The sequence below is a fragment of the Dendronephthya gigantea genome, unplaced genomic scaffold (assembly GCF_004324835.1).
Source record: "Dendronephthya gigantea isolate DGI-Jeju-01 unplaced genomic scaffold, DenGig_1.0 000000F, whole genome shotgun sequence".
In the NCBI taxonomy this organism is placed as follows: Eukaryota; Metazoa; Cnidaria; class Anthozoa; order Malacalcyonacea; family Nephtheidae; genus Dendronephthya; species Dendronephthya gigantea.
Genome location: NW_021163010.1, coordinates 3828807 through 3849214, shown reverse-complemented (window position 1 = coordinate 3849214; position 20408 = coordinate 3828807). Strand labels below are relative to the sequence as shown.

The window sequence follows — 20408 nt, the reverse complement described above, 5'->3', positions numbered from 1 at the left end:
TCGGAATTTTCGTGGGATTTAGTTAAAAGAGTAAATATATTATTTAATATTCGAATACATCATTAATTGAACGAACCTATCCAAATCCAGCTCGGATGCTTGCTTTGAAAATAATAAAGCAAGAAATCTTGCTCTCTGTCATCGTGAATGCTGACTAAATCGGCACCTTGGTTAGAACAATCGTACTGTGCCGAAGACCAAGTTCGTCCCATCGTGAAATGCTTGTAACAGTGCTTATTATGTAATGTCCAATCATTTTGACAGGTTCCGTTTACTAGAAAGGAAGGTACATTGTCAGCTTTAAAGGATACAATAATTTTACATTTTTAAATAATCCGGTGGCACACATGCAGTGAACTTTGTGAACAAGTGATAACTGATAACCACGGCTGATACAAAAAAGATGACGTAATATAAGATAAACGAGTACTCGTGCTTTACAGAGGGAAATCCAATCAGGACTCAGGAGAACACCGGGTACAAATATCCCAGAGTGCATGTACGTACAGTGCATGAGGAGTGTTTTCATATTTTCCCTGGTTTTTACTTGCGACATAAGGGGAAACGTGCGTCACAAGGATACATTCAAGGATACACATAAGCCCAAGCATAAGCACAAATTTCAAAAGATGATGTTTGTTCTTTGTATTTTTTATATACCAGATTGAAATATTTTATTTCATATGCGGGCTTGTGAAGGTTAACCTTCAAAAGCAAACTGTCACTTATCAACGATATATGCGATATAAAACAAAGCTTAATGGCTGGTTTTACATATGTCCCGGCGCCAGCATTTTCACTGTCGATAATCTCCACTACAATTAAGCGGCGCTGGATATTTGAAATAGATAAAAGTCTCAACAATCTTTGAACGAATTTAGAAACGCGAAATGACGGGGTTTCGGGAATCATTCAACAGCAAAGATATAGTGCATATAGATTTCCCCAAACTTTTCATGAGCGATTTAATCTGCATGTACAAAATCATAACTTACGTGGAATTGTAACTTTTGGCTCGCCTAAAAAACAGATTTATACATAAAATATTAGGTATTACAATGTGGTGAATTTATAGCTATAGGTTTAGACTCTAAAGTAAAAAAATAAGCAAATCTCCTGAAATGCTGCAAGTTGACATTACAACAAGTTATACGTTACTGCGGTAAAAATGCATTTTGCCCAACTGATAGGCAATCTGTGAACTAAAATCTATAATCTTTACGTCGTAGGCATACACCAACTAGCGAGTTTGAGGTGCACCAAATCTACGACGCGGACATGACATGAAAACTGCTGCTAGTGTGAGGAAACCAGTAATAATTTGTTTTACATATACGGTTTTGGCTTTGTTTATCAAAAGTCTATCATTTCCATCGCTGTTGGAAAACTGTGGAAATTAGAGCAGTATTACTTCACGTCCGCGTCGTAGATTTGCCGAAAGTCCATGCAGTCCAAAGTTCTCTGCCCAAATAATTATAAAATAGCCAAGAAAAATAAGTTATAAAGAATACCTTTGTAAATTTCACAAATGAATGGATTAGCAATGTCGCAGTCCATGTCATCCCAGACACCAAAGTTTGATCCAGTTACATTCGCCTGAACACAAGAGCGTTGATCTAGTTGACGGCTTGGTTGACCAGGTCCCCAATATGTGTGCATCGGAGAAGTGTGATCCACAAATTTAAATGAAACGTACGGTTCGTGGTAGAAACCAATCCATACGTTGACAAAACGTTTTTCCAGCAAATAGATAAGATAAGCTGTAGTAATAAAAATCAAACACTGATGTCGAACTATATATATTAACCTTCCAAATTACTAACACATGGATACAAAGTGAACTTGGTTCCGAACAAGGTACTATGACACGTTACACGGACGCCGTCTTATGCTAGTTGCTCATTAATTTGTTAACCATTTCTTTCATTTATGAAAATGAAAGGAACCCCCATAAGCCATGCATAACTTGGTCTCGAAATTTGACTCACCTTCTGTAAATGAGAAGAATTACCTTGTCTGAATTGATCATCAACTGTCATTAAATCTCCATTTTCCTTTTGACAGACTTTCCTGGCTTCATCGAACGTTTTCTTATCATTAACAAATTTGAAACAGGATTCATCGAAACTTTTATAACCGTTTTTACAATTGGATGCTAATAAGAAGATAAAATATGCTGATTTCATGGTGGCCGGTCATCTTAAAGTATTTATACAAACAACACACTAAACTACGGGACAACTACAGACAGGACAACTACAGACAGGACAACTAAAGTAAAGGCAAACTAATGGGTAATAAAAGGATAACTAAAGGATAATGAAAGGACAAATAAAGGACAACTAAAGGACAACTATATAAAGGAAAACTAAAGGACAACTAAAGGACAACCAAAGGACAACTAAAGGAAAACTAAAGGGCAACTAAAGGACAGCTAAAGGGTACATAGCCTTTCATGCAAAATTCGTCAAATTTAGGTTAAGGTATAACAAGGTGATTACCTTTGACTGTTGGTGTTGGGGTCACAGGAGTATCTGAAGCAACTGAAAATATAGAATTAGATAATAAAGAATTACACACAGTCTTACAGTATTTTTGTTGTCTGCTCTTAAAATATTTCGTAAAATGCATAAAAAAACCCATGTACTGCCCCAGACTCCGAAAGTAATAAACGAAGTCATAATATTGCAAATGTGGCGTTGACAAACCTCTTTGGCAAATGTATCCGTTCAACTTGGAACAATAGATAGAATTCCACCGACCAGAAGAGTAAGGAAAAGGTACGATCTCGACACATTTATTCCACCCAAACCTTGGCTCCCGTGTATTCCATTTCATGTAATTGAAAGCTGTATTATCAAGCCATAAATACCCAAAACCATGAATGTTGCTCAAACCAATCCATAAATGGTTGGTGGCACCTTTTATGTGAATTGTCATGAAAGAGTTTGTAAACCTATAATGAAAATTGCAATTTAATCAAAGATGAGCTCGAGGCCACATTTTTGGCTACGGAAAATAAACTATGCTGACATAAATGATATTGTTACATCAACTTATTAAATGAATCTCGTAAAACAGGCCCACTTACTCGTCGTGAATACTGGCTAATTCACCAAAAGAACTTGAATTGTGACCTCGTTCACAGGCGTCTCTTGCGTCATCCCAGGTTCTGTATTCACTGGGGTCAGTATGGAACTGATAACAATATTTGGCGTGAGCAATCCATCCTTCGGGACAGTAGCCATCTGAGGAGTTGAATTAGAAAAAAATTGATTTTGTTTATACCGTTATTATTTTGCTTGAATCTCAGTTAAACCGTTTGTACCTCGTTAAACCATCGTTGAACGTAAAGCGTTTCGGACAGATAAAAAAATACCAAACCAATTTAAAATCTTTCGCACAAATTTCTATTGTTGAATAAAAAACTTTTTCACATGCAGTGAATATCCGTTTAAACGCACATTGGTTTTTATTGATAAAAAAATTTTTGAATTTGATTAAGATCCTATATTCATAGAATTACGCCGTGCACATGCCCATGCAGTGATAGGGCAAGTAAAGAAAATCAAAATATTACCTATTGCACCCATTCAGAGTCTACATAACATGCAAAAACGATGATTTTATCTCTATAGATCATGCATGACATATTAAAAGTGATCAGAAGAGAAAAAACGCGATAAGTTACATACCATGTGGGGGTCTAGGTGGTGCTGTTGGCTTAACAGGTGGTTTATATGTTTCTAAATCAAACAAAAGATACAATAAAAAATTTTAGTACTGATTTAATTGGTTGGTAGCTTGGGAATGTTTCGGTTGTTCACGCCAAATCAATCCTTTATAAACCTTAAAATCAATCCTTTATAAACGTGGTTTATAGTGAAGTGATTTGGGTAGATTTGCGTTAACCAAGAATGCATTCATTAAATCTGTCACCTTGAATAAGTATATTATATATAGCTAATAGATAATTAGCTAAAAAGACGCGATTAAAAAAGTCATGGCAAATGGCAGTACACACCGTTATACGCCTTGCATATAAAAGAGAACTTCAATTGACAATGGTGATCATTCCACTTCCTACTCGATGTTATATGAACACAATCTTCCTGACGACTATAGTCATTCGGTTCGCTAAGGCCCCAGTTTGCGTAGTTATACAAAGAACCATCACTCCACTTGTACTCCGCTTCTGTTCCAAGGTCATTCAAACCAATCCAAAAATTTGAACTTGTGCTAGATCTGAGAAAGTATGATAGTAAAAAATATTTTAGCACGCATGACAACAAAGTTTTCAGGAAATTTGCAGTTTGCATGAGATACGGCTATAGTGTCGGTCAATACATGAGAAAAAAGTGCCTGTTATAGTGAGCATAACAGTGGGGCATATATCCACATGCAAAATTACCATTCTGGTTAAGAAACCAGTGCCAGCACAGCCTCGTACCCATACAGGGTCTTTTCTGTGTGTGTACTGTTTCTGTGTGTGTACTAAATGTGATTTTGTCGCTGATACTCGTTGCCGCAACCCTGCAAGATGAACTTTCAAGTTCCACAGAACACTACTTACTTCGTAAGAAACTCAATAAAACGTTGTTCCTGTTGATTTCTAATGCTAGCAAGATGGCCATTATTGGCACCAAGATCTTGGCATTTCTTCTCAGCATCCTGCCATGTTAGATAATCGCTGGCCGTAGCGTTTCCTCTAATGTAACATTGCCCTTGGAACAATGTCCAACCACTCTTACATAAAGGAGAACCTGTAATATTCGGACAAAAATTTCGAGCACATGTAATTCGCGAAGCAAATCGCATATGTACCTAAAACCATGCATTGTGCATGCCAAAGGTATGTTTCTGTGAGAGTGTGTTACGATTGTATTAATCTGTCTCATAATGCAGTTCAATTTGCATGAACATGGCTCGCATGATCCAGCAGAAATGCATTGAAATATAAATAAATGGTTGGATTTGGTGACTGATTTCCTCACCTGCTGTTGGATAGATTACCGGGGTCTTGGTGACTGGTGCAAGTGCTAAGAAAAACGTGTTACAAAATTAATGTTATAACGTAACCCTAATCTACTAACAACGATCTTGTATAGCGGGTGATCATCGTAGAATCAGACCTCCCTACCCCATTACCTGTGACGGTATATATGCTAGGTATATCCCTTAATTCTAGGTATTTAACTTATGTATACATATATAAGGACGGCGATGGCCTCACGATTAACAAGATTGCACGCAGCTCCCGGGTCGAATGACGTTATTTATCTTATGATGCATTAGTAACTAAATCCTTTATTTTCCATATATTCTTGTTGCTAAATTCTTCACTAGTCGAGAAAGACGAAACCACTAAGATGTATAATTTGGAGGAGAGAACGTGTCATAAAATATACCAATCTTAAATTGCAACGCTTCAAGCGCATTACGGTTGTAATTTATATTATCATATGCGAGAACGTCAACAGAGTTCAAACCTACTTTTAGCCACCTTGCAAACAATATCTTTAACTTCGTTGCAATCTTTGTCACTCCAAACTCCAGTATCTGAATTCATCTCTACACAGGCATCGAGACCATTGTAGCTGTCAGGTTGACCCACAGCCCAATTAGTATAGCGAACTGGTTGACCGTCTGACCATACATGACCTGTCAAGAACATAGACCAAAGGAAATATAATATATTCTTCGTGGAACGTTGTTGGGGAATGCATTACTATACATGAAATAGTAGCGCTGGGAGTTTAAAGAAGCAGGGAATTTGCCCGGGGTAAAAATGAACCCGGAGTCGCTGCTTTCTGCACCGTAATATGCTCTATTATGTGTAATCACTTGCGTAACCCAAACAGGCCTGGATCGAAGTATTCTCCCGCAGCCGGCTAGCCAATAAACGATCGTTTTGAATAGAGCTCATATAGAATGCACAGAGACTTTGAGTATAGCACGACCTTTCAGTATTATTACGTATCAGTAACACACGTTTCGAAGAGGAATTTACCTCGAAAAACTCCTCTCGATTCCAAACCAAGCCATATTGTATTATTCGATAAATTCCTGACAAATTCATTTTCTTCTATACTTTGTATGCTGACAAGCTTCGCCCTGCGGCTACGACAGATACTTTTTGCCCCCAACCACTTTCGACTAAATTATAGTAAAGATCCTTATCCTTGTATGAAATAAAACTAATGATATAGCATTTTGTTACATACTATATATTATGTAGTATATGGTGTGTTTCAAATATACCGTACCCTTAAAACATCCATATTTTCCGTTCTATTCAACCGTTCACTTACCTTACTATCCTGCCATAATAATAATAACAATAAGCTAGTTTGTCCTTTGTGACCCATCCACCAGAACGGCACTTTCCAGGGAACACTAAAACATTATAAAAATAAACAGCTGAGAGGTGCCCAGTTAGTTTAAAACAACTTAATGACAACTTTTCACGAATATTACCTGTCGGAACAGTTGCCGGCTTTTGAGTTATTCCTGCAATGACACAAAAATTGATCTATGTTGAATAAATTGTTACCTCAATACCTTCATCAAATTTAAAAAACTCTTGGTTTTAGCAGGAAAACGTATTGTCGAAAAAGGAAACATATTGCTTGTTTCCCAGAGATTTTCACTGCATGGGTCTATACTCCGGCAACGGTCAATAAAATTCCTTTGAAATATAATGTCAATTTAAACGTGCGAACAGTCGATCGTTCAAATAAATGAGTGCTGTGTAATTCCCTTGTTCAAATTTGTCAAAAGAAAATCGCGTCTTAAAATCCCGTGCATTACCCACTATACACCACACATTGTTTTCAACACTACCCTGAATGAGGACCAAAATAGTTAACAAGTTCAATTATACTAACCGACGTCATATGCACACATGAAAGCATTTGTATCGGTGCAGTTCGAATCTCTCCAATACATCCAGCCACGTTTTGCTCGCTCTAGGCTCATGTACACACAACTCTTATCTGTACGTCTCTCGTCAGGCTGTCCAACATACCAGTTTACCCACGAGACACGAGAACCATCTGACCATTCATAGATACCTTTTGTTGTTGTATCATGTAACCCAATCCAGACGTTTGAATACCAAGCCCGCTCCATTAAACTAGTTGCAATTTCTTGGTCTAATCTAAAGCGAGTTTATATGGAAGCACTTAACTTCCTATCAAATACTTTAAACGAATATGTTATTTAAAGAGAAATAGCTATAGTTAGATGCAAATTTCACATCTTGTTGTACCAAAATATACTCAGTTTGATTTCTGAAAAGTTTAAAATTGCTCAATGGGAAAGACTTATGTATAGCTACTAATAAGGGTAACCGTATATAGTGCATCTTTAATAGAGAAATTGAAGATAAATAAAAAATATGAGCGGTTGACTCGAAAAAAATGACTCCCCTCTGTCACGTTATAGACACTCTCAACCCTTATGGAGTTTTCACCAGTGGTTCAGTCCTTATAACCAAAATGAGCATGTGCGATGCAGAGTGAGACTTGTCATTTTGTTCGTATGTCCCCAGTATTAATGCTACGAAAATTTACCCGATGTATAAGAATGACGTGGGATACTACCCGATGTTTGAGAAAGGCTAATTGTCAATTGAACTGCAACAGCAAGGCCAAATATGGCTTATTTGAGAACGCACGGTCGATATCAGAAGCTTGCACGGCTAAACAACTTACTTTCCAGAAATAGTAATAAGATCACCGCCAGCATCTTTACAAGTCTTTCTGGCATCACTCCATGTTTTAGGCGAATCATACAACCGATAACAACGATTTGGCATGTCCTTAAAATTTTTCCATCCGGATTGGCACCTATTGCTTAGAGTTCCTATTTATGAAAATATGACATAATGTTTGTAATTGCACCCCTTTTACACCGTAAACGTTTCTTTAACAACATCTGACTCCAAAGTTCAAATACTTCATGAGAATGTTATAGAGAGATTAGAAGTATAACATTTTAGCCCTTATAAATACCATCCAATCCATGCACCTAAAGAAATCCTACATGCCAAATGTATTGTTGAATCTAAATATGAACTCGTGCATTCAAGAAAGAAATCTACAAGAACTTATGATATGGTATAGCAAATAGTTACCTGTTGTACAGCCGTAATCAACTTCCAAATATTTATGAACGTTTGGACAAACATCACTGAGATATGGTTCCGTCGGAGAAGCATGAAGACCACAGTTTTCAAAATTGTCGCATTTCGTTTTCAATGCTTGCGTTACATCTTTGCCACAGAGCTTTACACTGGTATAAGTGCATTTCTTTTTGTCTCTTCTTCCCCAATACGCAGAGTAAATTTTTATAATCAAAGAAGAAGGACAACCAATGGTGGTTCGGGTGTAAGGACAAGCCAGGCCTGATTTATTAAAACTATTGTCTAAATAAAACATAGTGTCACAAATAAATAATGATACCAAAACGTATTCGCGTTTTTAGATAATTTTTGGATAATTTTAATAGCAGTTGACATATCCTGAATTTAACATACATATAAATATTTTGCCAAAATATATTATATAGTTTTATCATCATTCATCATTAATTAAATATATAATTTAATCCCAATTTGCGAAGTTTTCAAACTTTTTATGACAATTTTTAAACCCAGTTTTGTGCATTTCCTCTTATCGCGCGAATTATAATGCATCACTTTAATTACTTACCAGGAGTAGCAGTGGTTGTTATATTAGCCGAATTTAACTCTAGAAAAAAATAAACAATTTTCCAACGCATCAATTTTTCAATTATTTATTTATAAATAATCATTGGCAAAGAAACAGAATGGGGCTAATTTAAAAAAAATGTAGAGTGAATTACCTTTTCCTTTTTCACATATATACTGTTTTTTGTAACCGCATGGCAAGTCATTCCATCTCCCCCATTTTAACAGATGTCCACAGTCCTCCTTATTCCGCCAATTATCTGGCTGCCCTCCATTCCAATTCGAGTAAACAATCGGCTTACCGTCGCTTCCTACAAATCTCCCTTCGTCACCTTCGTCGTACACCCCTACCGTAATAATTTATTCATTTATTCGTGGGTTATCAAACGGATTACCAGGACAACAGGTCTCCTCTCTACAGGTAAGGTATACGCGCAAAACACTGACTGCCGGATTACCGAAGGGGCAAAGGGGGCAGTTGCCTCCGGCCCTGGATTTTCATTAGCCAAAAAATCGAAAAAAAGATAGTTGGTCGTTTTCTCTGCCTACGGACTAAAAACTGCATGATGAACTAATAATTATTGATAAAACTACTTTTACGAAAACTGCATGTAATTGATTTTGAACAGCTCGGGTTGAAGCCAAGCACCTAATAGTAATAGGTGATGGAGAATAGCAAAATGAAAAATAATAACTTACCAATCCACGCGTGATCGCCTTCATGTTTAGTTCCGATGAATGCTTGTTCAACATTACCACCAATATTCATCAGACCTCCACCTGACTTTTCGCATGCTATCCTTGCATCGCTATACGTTTTTGTATCCATGTTTAGTTGGTAACATGACATGCCATATTCTATCCAACCAAACGGGCAAGTTCCAAATTCTAAGAAGTCGAATTAAAAACTGAACTCAGCTGTAAGCTCGAAAATTTTTCATGTAAATTGACGAAATGCATTTTAGTAGGGTTTATTCTTGAGCAGAGAGAAGGAAACCTTGTTGTTGGAAAAGCTTTTATAATCAGCTGAAAAGTCGCAGTGAGCATTGAGAATATTATTCCAATATTTGGCATAGAATTGCGCAGACCATATCTATCTAATCTCCAGGAACGAGTATTTAATAAACTCGTCAAATCCTGTGGACAAAGAATGCATGCACATGCACTTGGGGTACGATTACAATACAACAACCTTCACCTGTTGTGTATATCAAGGCAATGTCATCGTTCGATATTGCCGTATTCCAGAAAGCAACCATGGCCATTTTTACTAGACCAGCTTTAGCACCAGACCCTGACTGAAGTCCAATTTTAAAGCTTTTTACTGAAGTATCGCCCGCACTTTTACCACTTGTTGGTGCGCTAAGGGGGAGAAAAAAACACTCACCATGACTGATAACTAGTACTACAGGGTTCAGAATATCAAGATTAGTCGCAGTGAATAAATTCATTCTTAAAATATCGACTCTAGCATTTAAAATAAGTTAAAAGTAACATTCTTAGTGGTAATGAAAAAGTAAAAATGACAAATTTATCTTAATAGCAACAGGAATAGATAAATTCCTAGTTATAACACCTAATGACCCCTTTGTATATGGACATTCGAGAAAAGTTCCGCGTTACAAGGTAGCTGACAAAATATGATTCCGATTCGCAAAATTCGCCACGCAGGGCAAACTTTTTATAAATGTCTATAAAGACTGATTCTTGCTAAAGACTGATTCTTGCGGGTTCTATGAGGTCACATTCAGTAGGCAGTACTTGTTTTCATATTGTTAGTTGCTAATATAATATATAGATTTTAAATTTTCACCTTTGCGTATCTTTACCATTTACGAAAACACGAAGTGAGTTGTTCCATCTCATTACATAATGCCGCCATTCATTGTCGACTACTGGCACAGATATCTTTTGATAACCAGATGTTCTCGATACCACAAACCAGAGATTCTTATTTTGAACATAGACACTGATTCCCTTTTTAGATGTAGTCTCATCTCCCAACGAATCTAGAATGTTTACTCGCTTGGTCCAACTTATAGCAGATGTATCGAACCAAGCCATAAATGACAGGCTTAAACCGAAGATGCAGTAGTCAGTGTTTCCAAAACATTCTTTATCAAATTTTCCAAGGTCTATGTACGATCCTTCACCGGAAAATTGTAACGCTGTGTTCGCTTTTCCTTTTACACCTGTTGTCGGATTTACTTTACCATTCACCTTTCCAATTGTAGTACCGAGTATCTTGTTGTTTTCAATTGTTGATAGAGGCCAATAATATCTTGCACCGCTTATCCAGACTAGAATGTAAGTATAGTTACACAAACTTATCAATGCTATTTACTTTGCCCGTGGTAATTGACGAATCGATATGTCAAAGACGACGGTTGACTACAGGTACTCATGAGAAGTATATATCTTGCGTTATTGTTATTTATCTATTGTAAGCCAGCCAGGCTCATTAGTGAGGCAGTATCATCTATTTAATTTAGCATCAAGTCGTCAACCTATGAATCAGCAGAATTTAAGACAGTAAATGACTATATGCAGGTAACCGGCCAAACAACACAAAATTACATACATCCAGTTGGACCAGCTTCGACAAAATCTTTTCGAATAGAATGCTCTACAAAAGTATGAGGAATAATTATACCAATATAGTTTTGCCAGGGAGGGAGGTAGATAACGTCCCCCATGCATTTGTTCTCGCTTAGAAAATAAACAGAAGGGGACAATATGATCAATATTCAGAATATAATATTAGGATAACGTTTAGAGAGTTAATTCTTCTGAAAATGATATAGTTATGAAAAAGGCCCTGGATACTATAGTTTGGGTTTCTAAAATACAAAAACAAAAAACGATTTTCACTTTTGCGCTTCTTCGCTTCCTGCTACGTAATGTCGTAAAGAACAAGATTTTCTATCACCGCCAATCCACACATTATGCAGAATACGTGTATTCCAAAAAGGGGAAACTTTAAAATACCGTACCTCCTTTCATGCAGATATAAGGTCGACGTTCAGAGCAGTCTGCACTATTCCAATATAATCCAGTTCGCCGCATTCTAACACAGGCTCTTTCCTCTATTCAAGTTAATCATTAGCGATGTTATATGGCACAATCTCTTTTTAAGAATATGTATTTAGAATACGCCTTGTATTGATAAAAAACCCAGCGGCGTACCGAAATTCGGGGAGAATGAACAACATCGGCATATGTAATTAGGTACATCATATATCTCAGTAGGGTCAGGGTCAGGGTAGGGGTTAAGGTTAAAGTATATCCACAATTGTGCATGAACGTTTACGATTAATCGCATGAAAGGTATATGCAAACCTACATTTTTTGCGTGACTAAACGCAGACACTTTAAATCGCTCTCAAAAAAAATGTGATGCAAGTTTGTGCGCTCAAAAGCATTTAACTTCTACTTTATCTGAAGACACTTCAGATAAACATATGTACCTACATACCGTAATAACGAGATCCTGATCCCCATTCGATGATTCCATTTGGATCGCCATTAGACCAATCATAAATATTAATATAATCACGTTCATTAAGGGAAATCCAGTAATATTCATGGAACAAGTGCTTGATTTGATGTCCTACTGCTTTCATCTCTTTATCATTTGTTATGGTCAGTAAGTCACCTCCTCGCTCTAAACACGTAGCGCGGGCAGCTAAAACAGAATTGAGAGTTTGTGAATTCATGCAGAAATGAGTAATTGATTTAATTTTTGCACATAGCTATAGGTAATAAACCATGAAAATTGGAGGAGTGTTGGAAACAGAAATAAGTATTGCTATAAAGATTAAAGATATGTTTACCCTCCCATGTTTTGAACTCCGTATTTATTTGAAAACAAAGTTTTCCTGGCCCTTTCACCCAGTTTTTTCCCTTGCATTCTGTCGACGGTGGAGCTAAAAGTAATAGCATTGTACAGGTGTAAAATATTAATACAGGTGAAAAATAATTATATTATATTATGAATTGTAAGAGTCGAAAAATGTTTTCACTTTCTAACTTTCTAAAATTTAACTGAGATTTCATGAATTACAAAATAGGTCACTACAGTATACAGGCGGCTGCATATTCAGTATTATCAGCAATCGGACTTTTTTGTCAGCAAACTCTTTACCTGGTGCTCGACAACCAACAAACTCCACCCTGAAACATGGATTATTCTTCCATGACAATGGAAAAATTCGAACAGCTTTAGCAATTAACGACGAATTAAATTTTGTGTAGTTATAAGTCTCGTCTTGCATTAGAGTCTAAACAAAATAATTGGATGAAATATTACGATACAACGTAATGTAAACGTAATGTTCCTAAGTCAATAGAAAACAATAGGGAAACGCAAATAGTTCCGCAAATTTTACAACAACCAGGTGATCTAACGTTTATATATTAGCCAATCAGCGCTCAAAGGGGTTGTCGATAATCATACTTTCTCGCGACCCAGGTGTCGGTCGCCCCCCGCGAACAAATTGCGCCAGTGAAAGAAAACAAGGTTTAAGTCGACAATCATTATATCATGTAAATATGAAGCCAGTATATTTATATATGTTTATAATTACTGCAATGCAACAATGGATATATACATGACAAAAAGTACAAACCAGTTTTGCTGCATTGTAATCTTTGAATGTTTTTCCATCTTTGCCAATTTTCAATTTGTAAGCTGACAGGTTTCCTTCGGTGACAATCATCCTGATGTCAGCCAAGAAAGGAAACTCAACTTGAAGATATTCGTCCTGGGATACCAAAAAAATCGAATCGAACTGGTTAAGTCGTCCGTTGATTATAAAATGCGTTTACAATCATGTCATAATCCCCCCACCCCGTGCTGTAGCAGGACTATGATAAACCTATAGTAAACGTAACTTTTTATCTATTTGGGAATTTTGCACAATAGTTTAAAACAGAAATGAGGCATGTACTTATCGAGATACAGTGCAACATTGTCATCGTTCAATCCAGCTGTTTTCATCAAACGAGAACAACTATACAGTCGTATTCACTATCGTTATTTATATCCAATCATCAATATACAGCCATGTAATGCAAAATAATGTGTCAGGAAGAGCACTGCTCCGGAATTATAGATTTGCAAATTTACATGGTTCATAATATTTCGTTTACTTAACCATCTACAAGTAATTTACGTACTTGACTTGCTTTCACGGGACACCACGCCCCACTGTGACGTAATCGAGCACGGGCCGGTTCATTTCCAGGAGAGTAACTGCTGGCTGTAATTTGAGAATCGGATATCTTTCCATTTTCCATTCCAAGTGGCCCATTACAATACGTCAAATCTAGAATCAAAATCGCAATCTTCAGGTGTGTATACAGCTGGACTATGGCCACAATGGTAAAATATGTTGCCTGTTTTGTAATTTTATCGATCTGGGCCAGTTTGTCAAGCCTGTTTAGCCGTAACGGTGCTAAGTCAAAATTAAATAACACTCTTACGTCTCTCTTGAATGAGTTAACTTGAATATAATGCACTGAATATGTAGTTGTAAACGTATCTTTGTATTTAGGTTAAAAACCTTAGTTTCAATAGTTTGCTTGTTGAATGAAACAAAATAAGACTTTCTTTCCGTTTAAGCTAAACGGACTTGATACAACCGGCCAAGGGCCCTCCCCTAAATGTACATATATTGCATTTGAAACGTATTCTGTAGTCGTGCATGTAAACGACTTTACAATATATTGGCGACATGACAACCAAGGCAGTAAAATTTGCCAGGCAATTACCGATTCCTCTGCAGTATATACCGTTTTCGGTTACGGATATGTTGAACCATAAAAATGCTTACCTCTATTTCTCATACAGACAAAGTTTCTTTTTAACGTACAATTTTTAACCGACCATGCACCGTCATTTCTTGCACCTAATATCATAACGCAGTCGCGATTCTCTGCATTTTCAGTCGGATTGCCATTTGCCCAAATTTTATATCCTGTGCTTCCCAATTCTGAGTTTGTGGCCGTCCAAAGAAACACATGTTCATGGCCAAGATCACTGAGACCTATCCAGGCGTCTTCGTTAGAGATTGATTTAATTCGTTTCGAAACAAAATCTTGTTCACTTTGACTGTTTATTTGAACAAGCGATGCAAAATTTCCAATTGCATTACAAGCTGCTTCAGCTTCTGTCCAAGTCATCTTTTGCGAGGGTCGCATGTTAAATTGGTAACATGTATCATTGTACGGGATCCATCCTTCAGGACATATATTTTGCCCTAAGCGGGGACGAATGATTTTAGCTAACTGGCGAATGATTTTAGCTAAATATACCATATTTGCAAGTTTTCCCTTACGCTATTTTCTATATCACCAAGCCTTACTTTGGTGCAAAGAGAAATTAGAGAATATATTGCATGATAAAGCGAAGCTTGGTTGTAAAGACAATAGCATTACAGGGAAAGCCCGCATATAAGTGCTATTATCCGAATCACGAGAGCAAATTCGCCCGAATATCACTGATTAAAAAAAGTTGGCTGAATTTTTGCAGAATTTGAAAAAAATTGGTTAACCTTTCTATATAGATTACCTTTAGATAACCTTTCTAACCGCTCCGTAGTTCCTACACCTGTGGTAACAGTTACATGCCGGTTACATGCCGGTCACATGCGGTTTACATGCGGGTATAAGTTTTAATAACCTGTCGACATATATTTTCTATAATGTTGTCGGTAATTGCATTTTAACAAACAGACAAACAGCCCTTCTAAATTGTTGGTACCATATACCTTCCTCCTTCTCACAAATGTAAGATTTGGGTCCATTGCAGTAAGCATCATTCCAACGACCAGCTAGAGCAAATCCATACATTTCCACACATCGTTCCCTCCCTAAACCATTTGGTTCACCCGTCTGCCAATTTTTGAAAACCAAAGAATCATTGGAACGAAACTCCCAAACCCATTGTCCAGCAGTGGCGAGATCGTTCAAGCCAAGCCAAAACGTCTACAAACAAATGAGCAACCACATGTAAGTCTAATTTCGGCCGTCGTTAAGCAATCATCTTGCGAGGCTGTCATCTGTTTGTTAAAATACAATTACTTTCGTGTGTGAATTTTCGGGCTGAGGTAACTGCCTGTTGTGGCTGTTAGCTCAGCAAAGTATTTACAAAGCGACCTTTTCAAGGTACAACATGCCACCTTGCTGAGGCCTAGGTTATACGTCGCATTTTGGTCGCGTCGAATGCAATTCAAACAATAGATAATGAGATGATAATGAAGCTTAATAAGGTTTGCCATCTCATTATCTATTGTTTGAATTGCATTCGACGCGACCAAAATGCCACGTATAACCTAGGTCTGAGGATGCGAAGGGAATAGAGAAATTAATGACGACATTCATGTGATAGCAAGATTATCATGTTAGCTGAATAAATTAGCCGAAAAGTGCATAAGTTGTCTCAAGGCTCAAGAAAACAAAGAAAAGGTCAATGCAAAAAAACAAAGGGTTTATGCATCACAGTGTTTAGCTATTCCATTCATCCAACCCTGGGAGCACGGTTGGCCGAGATTTAACGAAGATTTAAGGTATTAAAATAATTTTTTATATTTAGGTATTAGTATAAGAGGTATTAGTTTAAGTCCCTTTTGAGACAAAAAAGCACATGCTATTGTTTGATGATAACACGACTACCAGAATCATTTTATTTACTCCTCGCAATACAGACCGTAAAAACAATCAATTTGAAAAGAAACTAATACTGAATGCAAAACGCGTAACGGCGTAATATGAATATTAGTCCCCTATACTTAAGGATATTCGCGGGCCTGGATATGTAATGCAGTAATACGTACATCACGTCTCGGAAGAACTTGATATGCTAGAAATTTCTGCTCATTATCATCATCAATTCTAACCAAGTGTCCTCCTGTATCTCGACAAGCGCTTTTTGCTCCAAACCAATTTCTTGGATTGGAAAAAATTCGATAGCAAGATCTGTTATATGAAACCCATCCATGATCGCATTTTGGCGGCGGATCTGAAAAAAAATAACAACGCAAATAGTCGAAAGACCATTTTAAACGTGCAGGCAATTTTTTTTTAGAAATAAAAGATCGAATATCAAAATTATGAATGAAAAAATATGATAACAAAATCCACGGATGCGTAAAAAACTGATTTTATTCATTTGCAAATTTGCATGCTGGGTAGCTGCTGTAATTTGACAAAAGATACCTATGTCGTTGGTCATTAATTGCAATAAAATCTGAATGCTGTGTAGAAAGTGCCAAAGTTTTAGATATGTGTACATCAGTACATGTCCCGGTCATACCGTACATTTTGTTGGAGGAAGAGTTCCAGCAGTAGGGGTGGTTGGATCAGGAAGACCTACAAAGAAACACAATTGTAGTCAAAGTATTTCCGTACAGGAAATGAGTTGTTGTGCGTATATATATCAGTGATAAAGACTGCATTTTAGACGACATCATTTCTTTCCTTTCATCTAAACTATTATACGTTGCACTATCCAAATTTGGCGAGAGGAGAGGGAAGGATATATTTGCCAGATATCCTCTCTAATAAACATTTGATTGCTTGTTTATATCTAAAACCGTTCGACTAGGACCTTCCATCGGCAAACAAATCATGCGGTGAGACAACCACAAAAAATAAGAGGGAAGATTGAATGTGGGAAGATGAAGAAGTTATTGGGATAATTTTAATTGTATTTTTGTGTGAAAAATTACCTTTTTTTCTTTTGCATATTGACGCGAACTGTTTAGAACAATCATTGTCATTCCAAAGCTTGTTATTTGCATGAATTTCTCCGCACTTTTCATTATTCTGATAATTATTCGGTTCGCCTGGCGCCCACTGAGGATTTGTCAAATTACTTCCATCACTCCAGATCCAGCCTACCTTTGCATCATTCGTCGTTTTGTTACGATATAACCCAATCCAGAACCAAAGGTTGCCTAGTTTACTTGTTTCTTGGTGAATAAAATTAACTTCCGATGGATCATGAATAGAAACTAGGTCAGCTCCATAACCTAAACAGTTAGCTTTGGAATCTTCCCAGCTCATCAGCCGAATTCTTATAGTAGGATTTACAAAAAGATAGCATGAATTGCCATGTTCCTTCCAATTTTTAGGGCACCCCTTACTCGAAATCACTAAAAAATAAGGATAAGGAAATGATGAGACAATGAGAGTCAAAAATCATCAGAGACAAACAGATAGGACTGTCAAAAATGCGTGAACACAGACTGGATTCACGGAATGTAGGGAATATATTTTGATCTTCACAATGTAACTCGACTTGACCGGTGAATATCTTTAATTGAATGAAGCATTTATATCTTTATTATTTCGTATAATAGTATGTAATTCGGCAGGCTGGTGGAATATTTTATCATATTGTGACATCTGAAACACAAAATTTAACTAAATTAAAAAATTAAATCAAATTTGAAAAAAATAAAAATCAAACCCTAGTGTTCATGTCCAAGAACAGTATCCCCAAGCGTGCTCTCTAAAAGGTTCGAGCCAGCTAGGAGGGTCGGAAAAAATTCGCATTTTTTGTTTAATATTTTCTAATAGTTGCGTATTTATAATTTCCTTAATATATATTCGTGTAGGTGACTACCTCGTTCACAGGGTTGTACGTGATTGGAAAAAGCCGTTGAAAAGTCAAAAGAGAAAGTTTTTATACATGCGCTGTTTTTTCCGGTTTTTAAGTGCTTGTCTGTCGCCACACGTTACAACACGTTTTCATTTTGAAGGGGTAGACGTGAAAAATTCAAACGCTATTATTGGGCATTGTTTAACTTCTGTCGTAATATTGTAATTTCTTCCCCCATTTCAAGGGTGCTGAAATCGAGATTGTATAACATTCAGTGACATTGAATTTTACTGCAATATATTTTGTAAAACAATTACCAGAATTGTTTTGCACTTTCGCAGAATGCACTTTCCTAGACCCGCAACATTCCTGGTACAATTAGGCAGGAAAAACATTCGGCATTCCTTATAAATATGAAATCCAAGTAGCCTTTTATACTTTAGAATTATTTACCAGCGTCAAAGTTATCAAAATGAAAATGTGTTGGAAAAGTGTAGCGCGCTGAAGAGCAATTGAAAACTCTAAGAACGGCGAACCCAAAAACATTCCCTTGTAACAACTTTTTGGCAGGCACAGGGCATTTGTGCGAAAAATGCCGCACCTATATAAATGAAAAAAAGCGTACGTGCAATCGATGGGAAAACTGAAGAAAAACTAGAAAACTACCATGCATATCCGAGGAAAAATAATATGAATTCAATTTTTTATAAGTCCCAATATAACCAGGAAGTAGCGCGGCAACGTCTTCAAACAACTTAGCATCAAATGTGATATAACAACTGAAGAAGTGTTTTGTCTATTTTAGGCAGTTGTTATACCGCATTTGATGCTCAATACTTTATAATAAAATATAATTACTGTATAGGGAGCTATCATATTTCCTGCTCGTGTTTAGTTACTTGAGTTACATCATCAACATTTTAGTCATGTGCTGAGACAGGGGTGGATCCAGCACTAGTGCACTAATTTGCATGACACAAGAAAACTGCTCAAAATAGCGATTTTGTATTGTAATGCAAATTAGTGCACTAGTGCTGGATCCACCCCTGTGCTGAGAAGCACTGTATGATGCGTATGGTCTACAAAGAAAAGGATAAAAACTCATGCACAATATTACTAATTTGAATATCAAAGATTAATATTTTCATTCGCGCATGAGTATGATATTACCATTTTAGTCTGCGCAGTTGTATGGTCGAGATTTGTTGTGGTAGTCATCCATACAAACAGCACACACCAGTAAACTCACTGTCACTTCACACCATGCATATGCTCACTGTTATTTTTAAGTACAACACGGCGAATTTTACACATAGACCGCATTTACAACACACCAAGTAATCTAATGTTGTAATATTTCAACTCCATTAACTCATTCAGGGTCACTTGACCTGAATTTTATTTTTAGTTTTCTGTCCTAGTTTTAAAAATTTATTAGCCTTAGTGGTTAAAAGAATATCGATAATCATTGCTCCTGTACTCGCGTAAAAGTTTATTTATTTCCTACATACATATATTATAGCACACCGTGTCCACTCGCTACTAACTCGGTACTAACCGACTAGCGAGTTAGTCGTGTAGTGTCAATCATACGACAAACACGGCATCTAGTACTTATAGCAGAAAATAGCGAACATGAAATGAGCTGTTAGACCGTACGATTAACAAACAGTTAGCTTCCTTCAAACACTTGGATTAAAGTCAAAGGAATTATCTTTGTCGGGAGATGCGTTTGCGGCAAGGGTTTTTTGACCTTCGTGCCTGTGCGCGTAATGAAAGGATTATACGAATAGAAATCAGTGAATATAAGCCTCATTCAATGCAACTTACCACACACACAGGTTGCGAGTAACGTCAGTAAACATAACCTAAACCAATATTTAAGTTTCGCCATTGATCTTGAGCGCTCCAGTTATAGTTTTGTCGAGAACTTGTCGTGCTCTTCGCACGACGATGACCAGTGAAATATGAGATGTTGTCTTTACCAAAATCCACGCACGTATTGGTAATTATTTAATGAAAAAAGTCCGTGTGCAGATGGATTATCTTTAGGATTATCCTGCCAGGAAATCTGTTCTCACGTAGTCTGGA

At 36.8% G+C, this 20408-nt stretch overlaps 1 protein-coding gene across 1 annotated transcript in view; it reads right to left on the bottom strand.

Annotated features, from left to right (window-relative positions):
• The window catches only part of LOC114519287, a 28195-nt gene extending 7892 nt beyond the window's left edge, over window positions 1-20303 (bottom strand). Inside the window, exons 1-36 of the mRNA XM_028539401.1 lie at window positions 20148-20303; window positions 17443-17868; window positions 17033-17083; window positions 16549-16733; window positions 15484-15700; window positions 14548-14973; window positions 13892-14040; window positions 13342-13476; window positions 12858-12993; window positions 12547-12639; window positions 12189-12398; window positions 11707-11799; window positions 11295-11339; window positions 10527-11013; window positions 9912-10075; window positions 9413-9601; window positions 8869-9060; window positions 8715-8753; window positions 8138-8428; window positions 7716-7866; window positions 6888-7159; window positions 6478-6510; window positions 6312-6396; window positions 6011-6156; window positions 5494-5661; window positions 4995-5039; window positions 4574-4763; window positions 4025-4245; window positions 3696-3746; window positions 3092-3248; window positions 2709-2956; window positions 2502-2543; window positions 2012-2155; window positions 1512-1760; window positions 996-1019; window positions 77-274 (exon numbers count right to left, since the gene is read on the bottom strand). Of these exons, the coding sequence (XP_028395202.1) occupies window positions 77-274; window positions 996-1019; window positions 1512-1760; window positions 2012-2155; window positions 2502-2543; window positions 2709-2956; window positions 3092-3248; window positions 3696-3746; window positions 4025-4245; window positions 4574-4763; window positions 4995-5039; window positions 5494-5661; window positions 6011-6156; window positions 6312-6396; window positions 6478-6510; window positions 6888-7159; window positions 7716-7866; window positions 8138-8428; window positions 8715-8753; window positions 8869-9060; window positions 9413-9601; window positions 9912-10075; window positions 10527-11013; window positions 11295-11339; window positions 11707-11799; window positions 12189-12398; window positions 12547-12639; window positions 12858-12993; window positions 13342-13476; window positions 13892-14040; window positions 14548-14973; window positions 15484-15700; window positions 16549-16733; window positions 17033-17083; window positions 17443-17868; window positions 20148-20211 (6016 nt within the window). The 5' untranslated portion in view covers window positions 20212-20303. The remainder of the gene's footprint in view (window positions 1-76; window positions 275-995; window positions 1020-1511; window positions 1761-2011; window positions 2156-2501; window positions 2544-2708; window positions 2957-3091; window positions 3249-3695; window positions 3747-4024; window positions 4246-4573; window positions 4764-4994; window positions 5040-5493; window positions 5662-6010; window positions 6157-6311; window positions 6397-6477; window positions 6511-6887; window positions 7160-7715; window positions 7867-8137; window positions 8429-8714; window positions 8754-8868; window positions 9061-9412; window positions 9602-9911; window positions 10076-10526; window positions 11014-11294; window positions 11340-11706; window positions 11800-12188; window positions 12399-12546; window positions 12640-12857; window positions 12994-13341; window positions 13477-13891; window positions 14041-14547; window positions 14974-15483; window positions 15701-16548; window positions 16734-17032; window positions 17084-17442; window positions 17869-20147) is intronic.
• Window positions 20304-20408: the final 105 nt, after the last annotated feature.